The 9,892-nt window shown below is 46.5% G+C and overlaps 1 protein-coding gene across 1 annotated transcript; it reads right to left on the bottom strand.

The window, feature by feature from the left end:
* Positions 1 to 2,619: 2,619 nt before the first annotated feature.
* Positions 2,620 to 9,132, bottom strand: BEND4 (BEN domain containing 4; the record flags this gene model as incomplete). The annotated part of the gene is made up of 4 exons (XM_015828880.1): positions 2,620 to 2,837; positions 4,920 to 5,160; positions 7,314 to 7,405; positions 8,519 to 9,132. Coding segments are annotated over 4 exons (1,165 nt in total), but the record flags the coding sequence as incomplete, so codon positions are not given.
* Between the last annotated feature and the right edge of the window lie 760 nt (positions 9,133 to 9,892).

Below are 9,892 nucleotides of genomic sequence, written 5' to 3'. Positions count from 1 at the left end.
AAGAAAGAAAAAGAAGAGGAGGAAAGAAAAGAAGAGGTGAAGGATAAGGGAAAGGGAAAGAAAGAGGAAAAGGAAGAAGAAGGAAGAGACCTTTTCAAATGGCCTCAATGACTCTCTAAAAAGAAATCAATCTCCAAGTCGCCTAAACGACTCTCTAAAAGGAGGCAAACGACCAGCTCTCTGCGAGGAGTATAAATCCTTCCATTCCTCCACCATCCAGTCAGAGCTGAGGAAGCTTCTGGGATGAGAAGCGAAACGTCTTCAAAGGAAAAACAAAGTCCAGTTGCTTCCTGAAAAAAAGCACCTTTGGGACAAAAATCATGACTGCACCTAATGAAATGTGGAGAGGAAGCCTGCAGCACACAACGCAGGCTTTCTCCCAACGTGGCTTAGATTTACTAATGCAGACCTTGCCAGAATTTGGAGAATAATTTAAGCGCCTTCTGAAGAAAAACCTAAACGCAAATGTTGACTGCAGACAACGCTCAACACTCTCCGCGCAAAGCGGACTCCCCTCCATCCCACCCCATCGATCTGCGCTCCTAATTTGGATATCTTTCCGTTTACAGGGAAATTGTTCATCACAAGTAGCCCTCGATTTACAACAGCTCGTTTTAGTGACCGGTTGAAGTTACCACGGCGCTGAAAAATGCGACTTTTTATCACCGTTTTTTCGCACTTAGCATCCCCCACAGTCACGGGATCAAAATTCGAAGGCTTGGCCACCGACTCACATTTACGGATGGTGGCCGTGTCACCGGGAGAGGTCCCGTGATCCCGTTGCGATCTTCTGACAAGCAAAGTCAGCGGGGGGGGAAGCCAGAGTCACCGAACAGCCGCGTGACCAGCTTAACAATGGCAGGGGTCCGTTTAACAACGGTGGCCGGAAAGATCGTAAAATGGGGCGGCGCTCACTTAAGAAACGTCTGACTTAGCGACGGGAACGTTCAGCTCAATTTTGGTGGTGAGTTTCATCATTTGTTTTATCGGCTCTTGCAGAGGGGACACGTTCACAAGCCGTTTGCTGTGGCTGAGTCCAAATCTTGATAAAATTCAATCAGAGTCAATCAGAAGAGGAGCTGGAAGGGACCTTGGAGGTCTTCTAGCCCAGCCCCTTGCTCAAGCAGGAGAGCCTAGACCAGGGGCGGGCAACCTTGGCTCCTTTATGACTCGTGGACTTCAACTCCCAGAATTCCTGAGCCAGCATGGCTCAGCTTGGAAACCTCTCCCTTTCCCCTCAGTGTGGCTGGCTCAGGAATTCTGGGAGTTGAAGTCCACGAGTCATAAAGGAGCCATAGTTCCCCCATGCTGGCTGAGGAATTCTGGGAGTTGAAGTCCACCAGTCATGAAGGGGCCATAGTTTCCCCATTCTGGCTCAGGAATTCTGGGAGTTGAAGTCCACCAGTCATGAAGGGGCAATAGTTCCCCCATGCTGGCTCAGGAATTCTGGGAGTTGAAGTCCACCAGTCATGAAGGGGCAATAGTTCCCCCATGCTGGCTCAGGAATTCTGGGAGTTGAAGTCCACTAGTCATAAAAGAGCCAAGGTTCCCCACCCCTGCCCTAAACCATTTCAGACAAATGGCTGTCCAGTCTCTTGTTTTGAAAGCCTCCAGTGATGAAGCACCCACAGACATTTTGGGCTCAACTGTGGCCATACGTCAAGCAAGACCTATTTGGCATATTTCTAGTCAATCAGGAAGCATTTCTGTGTTACGGTTTCAGAAATGCCCGTCACTCAAATGGAAAAGGAGAAAAAGAGGGGCGACTGGACGACGAGAGAGGGTCTTCAATGAGAAATCCCACTTTTCCCAACATTCGAGCGAGCGAGCGAGCGAGAGGCAGCACCACCGAAGGGACGCTTGCAGACTTGCAGAACCGACAACGCAAAAAACGGAGGAAAAATTAAAAAAGAAAAAGATTCTTCTTCCGTCTTAAAAAATTAAAAACGGGGGTGGAAATACGGTAAAAAAACCCGCTACTGCTCAGAAACCGATGACAGATAGTCCTTGGCTTATGACCACAATGGAGCCGCACACCTATGCTGCTGTGACATTTGTGAAATGAGCTTTCCCCCATTGTTATGACCTTTCCTGCCACAGAATCGCTGTGGTCGTTCAGCGAATCCGGCTTCTTCCCCCATTGACTTTACTTGTCAGATGGTCACAAAAGAGAATCACGTGACCCTGGGATGCTACCACTGTCATAAGTGCGAGTCAGTTGACAAGTGTCCGGATTTTGATCCCCATGCTTCAATGGTTGTGTGAAAGACGGTCATAGGACACTTTTTTTCAAAGCCGTTGTAACTTTGGATGGTCACTAAACATACCGTTGCAATCCAAAGATCACCTGTACTTCCTTATTTGCTTGCAAGACTAGTGTTAAAACCAGCTTCTCACAATCTGGGACCAATGACAGCACAACCACACTCTCTGGAAGAAGATGGGAGCTGTAGGCCAGCACATCTGGCTGGGGAATCCTACTTTTACACACACTGCCTTGGACACAACTCAATCCTCAACATGCTTTGGATTCTTAATTCACATTAAAATGGAACACCGAACACCCAGTCTCTTGTCTGTCCCTTGCGTCTCCCTTTTGGATCGCCTTCCTTCCGGCCATCAGTCTCCAGAGCCATCATGGATACCTCTACTGAAGAGGTCATCGTGGGAACTATGTTGATCAATCCCATCGTAGTACGAATTCCCGTTGTGCAGGAATGTCCCCACTGCCCGTCCTTGCCGAGCGTGCCCCACCGCATCGCTGAAGACCTTGTTGATCTGTTCTTCGGAAGGCATCCACCAATCCGGGTTAGAGGTGCAGTGCATCCGAATGAATTCTGTGAAGAAATCAGCAAGTGAACTCCCATGGTATTGAACAACTGAGTCTAGGACAATTCATGCACGGCCAACTCGTCACGGCCAACTCATCATGGCCAAGTTGTCATGGCCAACTTGCCATGGTCAACTCATCATAGCCAGGTTGTCATGGCCAACTCATCATGGCCAACTCATCGTGGCCAACTCGCCATGGTCAATTCACCATGGCCAACTCGCCATGGTCAACTCGCCATGGCCAACTTGCCTTGGTCAACTCGCCATGGCCAACTTGCCTTGGCCAACTCACCTTGGCCAATGCGTCATAGCCAACTCGCCATGGCCAATTCATCATGGCCAAGTCGTCACGCCCAATTCACCATGGCCAACTCGCCTTGGCCAATGCATCACAGCCAACTCGCCATGACCAATTCATTATGGACAACTCACCATGGCCAACTGATCATGGCTAACTCACCATGGCCAACTCATCATGGCCAACTTGTTACGGTTAACTCACCACAGGAGAAGAATTACACTAATATCAAAGAAATGGTGGAATAGAATCATTGGAGTAAGGAGCAAAGTAAAAGGAAAGACAGAATGAAATGTGAACGGCCATAATTAAAACAATGCTTTATTTATTTTAAATAATCAAATAGGATTGTGACGTTGTCCTGCAGCGTGTTGGCTATGGTGAATTGGCCGTGACAAGTTGGCCACAGAGTGGGCTGTGACAAGCTGTCCCATTGGGTAAACAAGCGGTCTTGTGAACTGGGCCAGTGGCAGAAGAGTATGGACGATGGGCATGCAGCTTCTTAAGAGGTGGATAACCTGGCAGGCACCACCTACAAGTTTGATGTTTAGTCGGCAGCCTTGTGGGAAACGTAATCCTCAACAAAACTCCAAAATAGAGCAAATTGTGTAAGGGGGTTGAACCACCTGGATTGCCAAAGCAAAGGGATTGTTGGAAGGGAAGGCTCATTGGGATGCAATGCATGGAAAGTGGAAGAACATCTAAAGACAAGGAGCTAAGACGGGGGTCCAAGAAAGCTTTGGAAACTTAGATACGGACTACTGAGTAGGACGGTGTTTATCTTATATTGAAAAACAGAAACAAATCTCAGCACCCAAAGAAGAGGTAGGGCAACCCAATATAACTTTTCTTGTTTTGTAACACAATTGGATTTTGTGCAATTTATCCCGGTGGAGATTTTGTTTGTGTGTGTGTGTGTGTGTGGAGGGACAGTGGAGAAAAGATGTTACTGAAGAAACACGGAAGTCTCAAAATTGCTTTTGGGAGGGCTCTTCCTTTTTTTAAAAAAAGGAAGACAAATTCTGCCTAGCTATATCCTGCCTGTCTGTTCTGCGTGTTGTGTTTTTCTAAGTTTGTAGCATGGATGCAACCTTGTGCTCTTCAACGGAGGACATGGTCTTGGAGAGAAGTTTGATTCTAAAAGCAGGACAAATTCTTTTTCTCTTTTAACCGAATGCTTAAATTTGTAGACTATCCGTCAGGTGTCCTACAACCGGACGCAATCTACCTGGGAGAAATGTCCTGCTTTTAAAGATAGGAGACCAAATGCGTTGGTTCAGAATTGTACAGAGTAATCTCGCACAACAAAAGGTCTGTGTTAAGGCTAAGCTTTCGTATGCTCCGACGGAACGGGCTCACGTGATCTCGTGACAATTCAGACAATTGTAACTCTTACAACACATCTTAGGATGCTGTGAGGGCCGTATGCTCCATTTATGAGCATCGATTGTGGGGAATGAGCGTGCGAGGGGTCACTGATCAGTCCAGGAGGACCTCATTGGGTCCTAGCAGAAGCAACCCAGGAGAACGCATCATGCTCTTTAGACTTGACGTTGAGAGGGAAAGAAGATTCCCGCCGTCCATCATTGATCTCCTGAGGATGTCCTCAAGTGGACACCCCGGAAGGAAAGGATCCAAAGGGTGGTGGCATCTCAGACCCTTTCTCTTGAAAGGGCAACTCCATCTAAGCTCCTGGACTTCCCCAGAGGACCCTCCCTTCTCTACCGCACGTCTAATCTGGTGAAATGAGATTGTGGCATGGCGGACGTTGAGTGAAAAGATGCAGTACCTCTGAGACATGTTACTTTCACTGGATCCAGAGGCCGTCTTTCAGGACCAGTGTCTCCTGACTGCACTGACCTTTTTCTTTTCCCAAGGCCGCACGAGTACTTAAGCTCATCGGTGGTGAAGACAAATCTGATGAGGTAGCGAAGGAGACGCCGCCCGTCTTTCTTGGAGGAGTTGACGGCCTCGTCCCACTGTTTGCTAGTGATGAAGACGGGGTAATTGTTCAGCAATTGCTTGCTCCCCTAAAAAAATAACAGAATAACAACAGAATAGCAGAACAACAATAGACTAACAGAATGAACAGAATAAAAGAATAATAGAATGAACAGAATAACAGAAGAGAATAATAGAATAACACATTAAAAGGATAGAATAACACAACAGAATAACAGAATAACAACAGAATAACAGAACAGAATGATAGAATAGCAGAATAACATATTCAAAGAATAGAGTAACAGAATAACAGAATCGAATAACAGAATAACATATTCAAAGAATAGAATAACAGAATAACAGAATAGAGTAACAGAATAACAATAGAATAACAGAAAATAGAATAGCAGAATAACACATTAAAAGAATAGAATAACAGAATAACAACAGAATAACAGAATAAGAACAGAATAAACAGAATAACAGAAAATAGAATAGCAGAATAACACATTAAAAGAATAGAATAACAGAATAACAGAAAATAGAATAGCAGAATAACACATTAAAAGAATAGAATGACAGAATAGAATGACAGAATAGAATAACAGAATAACAGAATAACAGAACAGAATAACAGAATAATAGAATAGCAGAATAACAGAATAGAATAACAAAATATCAGAATAGCAATAACAACAGAATAGCAACAAAATAACACTACAACAGAATAAAACAACAGGTTAACCGAACAGGATAACAGAATAACATAGTTGGAAGGGACCTTGGAGGTCTTCTAGTCCAACCCCTCTGCTCGAGCGTAAACCCCAAAGCAACTAGCATTCCCAGGTTGCCAGGAGGCCAAGGAAAAAGAGAAAGAGGGTGGAGTTCAGATGCCAGATACACAAAAGTAAAAACAAGGCAACTGGAAAATGCCCAGGGATTCTTAACCTTGAGAACAATGTTGTAAATCAAGTTGCCTTTGCATTTTGTCCAACAGGAAGAGTGAGATGGAAGGAACACCTTGAGAGCAGAAGAGGCTATTTATAATGTGCTTTTTGCAGGTGAGCTGAAGAGTGTCAGGGCCCAGCGATTGAGAAAGTTAGTGAAGTATAATATTTTCCATTCTTTTGTTAAAATGTGTAAAGAAACGCCTGTGGAGCGGTGTGAATCCAACAGGCCTTTGGTTGGCTGGGTGGATTGGTTGGCTGTTATTGTTTGTGGATTGTTCAGCTGTTTCGTAACATCCTGAGTAGTTGAGGTGCTGGCTCACACAGCCAGCACCTATTTTTACAAACAAGTGCTTAATAAATGACGTGTCGAATGGGTCCCTTAGTAATTCCGTGGTACTTACAAGCTTCTTCAAACTAAATCCAATATTACACCCTCCAATACCACCTCTCTTCTTCCGGCGATAAACATTTTTCCATATTAAGTAAATACAGTTCTTATTGTTATTAATAGATATGCAGTTGAATATCAGCCTTTATTACAGTTTTCTAATAGTATCAAAGAGATCAGTTTAAAATATCTTTTCTAACCAAAACGTACCTTAATTGCATTTGCACCCAATATCCATTTAGTCGGTCAGTATCCTATTTTCGCTTTTTCCCCCCCAAGTTTTATTTTCCCATCCATATTCAAAATAGCCCAATCGTTTTTAGTTTCAAAACAAGTTATAGTTGGGTAACCAAAAGCTTCCCTTGTTCGAACATCTTAGCCTTTTCTTATTTCGCTCTTCATGCCAAAATATGATATTCTGATGACCAATCTTATCTATCTAGTTATAATAAAATTTCTATTTCTAGCAAGCTATTCTTAACTATATTCAAACCTCTAATTTAATATAATATCCCCTCTAATAGGTCAAAGCTTCTGTTTTCTTCAGTCTTACTCGGGCTTTCTTCCTTTGCCAACTAACTTTCCAAGTCAGTGCCTTTGGATCATCAAATAATTCTTTCTCTAATCTTGTGCGTATCTGTCAAGGACTACCTGTATTGGATAGGAACCTATAAACTAAGTCTTGATGAAGACCTTTTATGCAGAACCCCTGCTGGTCCACAGGCTCTCATGAATCTAGTGTGTTGCCCCTGAGCAATAAGAACGTTGATTTCGAAAAACTCACATTGCTTAAGAAGTGAAACTCTTGTTCCTCCATCCAGCGCTGACCCGTTCTTCTGAGAGCTCATATTGACCAAATCTTTCCATTGATGACCCCCCTCTTGTCACCATCAAGACCTACCTCTGCTGGCTGCTCCACCGTCTGCGGCAACATCAGTTGATTGTGATGCTGGAGGACCATCTTCAAGTAGTCTAAAACAGTTTGGCAGGGCACTGCAAACAATGAGAAAGTTCCCACAGTCAGACTTATTCAAGTAAGAGCAAAACCAACTAGAGCTGGGGTCCCCAACCTCGAATGCGACAACTCGCCATGGCCGCTGGAGAACTCGCCATGGCCCACTCGCCATGGGACAACTTAACGATTCTATTTAATTATTTAAACTAACTAAATAAAAATTTAAATTTTTGCCGCTCCCATTTTATTCTGTCCCTCCTTTTGCATCTTTTCTTTAATGATTCTATTCCACCATTTCTTTGATGTTAGTGTAACTCTTGTCCTGCAGTGAGTTGTCCTGTGGCAAGTTGGCCCTGAAAAGTTGGCCATGATGAATTGGCCTTGGTAAGTTGGCCACAATGAGTTGGCTTTGGCGAGTTGGCCATGATGAGTTGGCCATGATGAGTTGGCCTTGGCGAGTTGGCCATGATGTGTTGGCCCTAGCAAGTTGGCCGTGATGGGTTGGCCATGATGAGTTGGCCTTGGCAAGTTGGTGGTGATGAGTTGGCCTTGGTGAGTTGGCCACGATGAGTTGGCCTTGGTGAGTTGGCCACGATGAGTTGGCCTTGGTGAATTGGCCATGATGAGTTGGCCATGATGCATTGGCCTTGATGAGTTGGCCATAATGAGTTGGCCGTGATGAGTGGGCCTTGATGAGTTGGCCATGATGAGTTGGCCTTGGTGAGTGGGCCATGATGAGTGGGCCATGATGAGTGGGCCATGATGAGTGGGCCTTGATGAGTTGGCCATGATGAGTTGGCAGTGGCAAGTTGGCCATGCCAAATTGGCTCCAGCAAATTGTCATAGACCCACCCCCAACCCCTGGGTTGTGGCCCACTACCAGGCTGTGGCCTGCTTGAACTCAGGCCGTGGGAGAAACAACTTAACAACTGTGGCAAGAAAGTTGGGCAGAACTCAACAATTGTCTTGTTTAACAATGGGAATTCTGGGCACAGTTGCAGTTGTAAGTCAAGGAATACCCGTATTAGTGTACTACGTCTCTGTATTACGGTATCACCCTGTCACTCCTCTCTTTCATCCGAAAATGCTGCGGGGAGCACCAGGAGGTGCTTCATCCTACCCTGAAGCCTCAACCAATAGCATCACGTTACCTGGAATGCTCTCCAACTTTCTTCGGAGTTCTTCATTTTCTTGTTGCAAGGAAATCACCTCCTGCTCCAACTCTTGGCAACGAGGACAGTAGCCTTCCTCTTCTTCCTCCTCCTCCTCCGGGAGGGTGGAAGAAGACGGGTGGCCGTGGGACTCCGAAGTCGCCGGAGAAGCCCATCCCCCTAAAGTGTGCACCGGAGAGGTGGAAAGCGGCTCCATGTCGGCCAAGTGACCGAAATCCCCCGCTGAGGAGGCGTTTTGCGAGGTGAATCCTCCCGAGAGCAAATAGTTTTGAAGGGAATCGGTGAAGACCCTCAAGAAAGCCGAGGTCTGCTGCTTCTTCTGCATGTACTGCAATTCGAAGTCTACGTTTTCGGAGGTCTGGCTGTGGACCATTTTGCCGAGCTGGCAATGCTCCGGCCTCTCATTGAACGCCGGGCTCTCTTGTTTGACGCAAGAAGGCAGGGGCGGGGGGCGGTTCTTCTCCAGAAGTTTCCCTCCACAGTTTAAAAGGCTGAGAACTCGGCTACACTGCTGAGCAAAAGCATCCAGGATCATACGGCTCTCTGAAACAGAAAAGGACATTTTAATCGCCGCGGGGTCCAAAGCGGACCCACTTCATGTCGCAAAGAGCCACAGGATCAAAGAACTATGGGTGGTCCTCAGCTTACGACTGAGCCCAAACTTTCCGTTGTTAGGGGAGACGTGTTAACCTCCAGGTTGAGTGTCCAAATAAAAGTCCAGGATTAGTTTCATTTCTGAAAAGCTGAGTGTATATTGGATACACAGCCTGGTAAAGGTGAAGTAAAACGAACTCTATAATGTCATCAGGCATCAGACTGTAACGGCATATAACAGTGATGGCAAACCGTTTAGAGACTGAGTGCCCAAAACCCGCCCCTGCCCCTGCTCCGCCCCCCGCCCCACCCGCAGGGCCACCCACCACCTCCACAGCCCACCGCAGATCGCCCAGGCGGCCCAGCAGTGCCATGGCATCCACGCTGTCTGCCCGTGCCCCGCAGCATCAACTGCGTGTGACGGGGTGCGAGGGCAGAGTCTTGGCCCCGCTGCCTGGCTGCCATTTCTTGGCTGAACTGCTCCACACCGGCCGCGGTCAGGGGCAACTCTCCTCTGGGGGGGCTGCTGGTGGGGGGGCTGCGGGGGGAGGCAGGGCTGGGGTGACGGCGCACGTGCCCACAGAGAGGGCTCTGAGTGCTGCCTCTGGCACGCGTGCCATAGGTTTACCACCACTGGCATATAACAATGACTTTCCCAGCCAAACCTCCCCAGATGTCCCCGTAGTTCATGTAAACAAGTTCTCTTTGTTAAGGGAACCGTCTGCTATCTTCTTCACACCTGCTAGAATGACCTTGAAA

This window comes from Protobothrops mucrosquamatus, unplaced genomic scaffold (assembly GCF_001527695.2).
Source record: "Protobothrops mucrosquamatus isolate PMUCROS unplaced genomic scaffold, P.Mucros_1.0 scaffold5056, whole genome shotgun sequence".
In the NCBI taxonomy this organism is placed as follows: Eukaryota; Metazoa; Chordata; class Lepidosauria; order Squamata; family Viperidae; genus Protobothrops; species Protobothrops mucrosquamatus.
The sequence above is the reverse complement of the archived record's forward strand: the minus strand, read 5'-3'. Positions and strand labels throughout refer to the sequence as shown.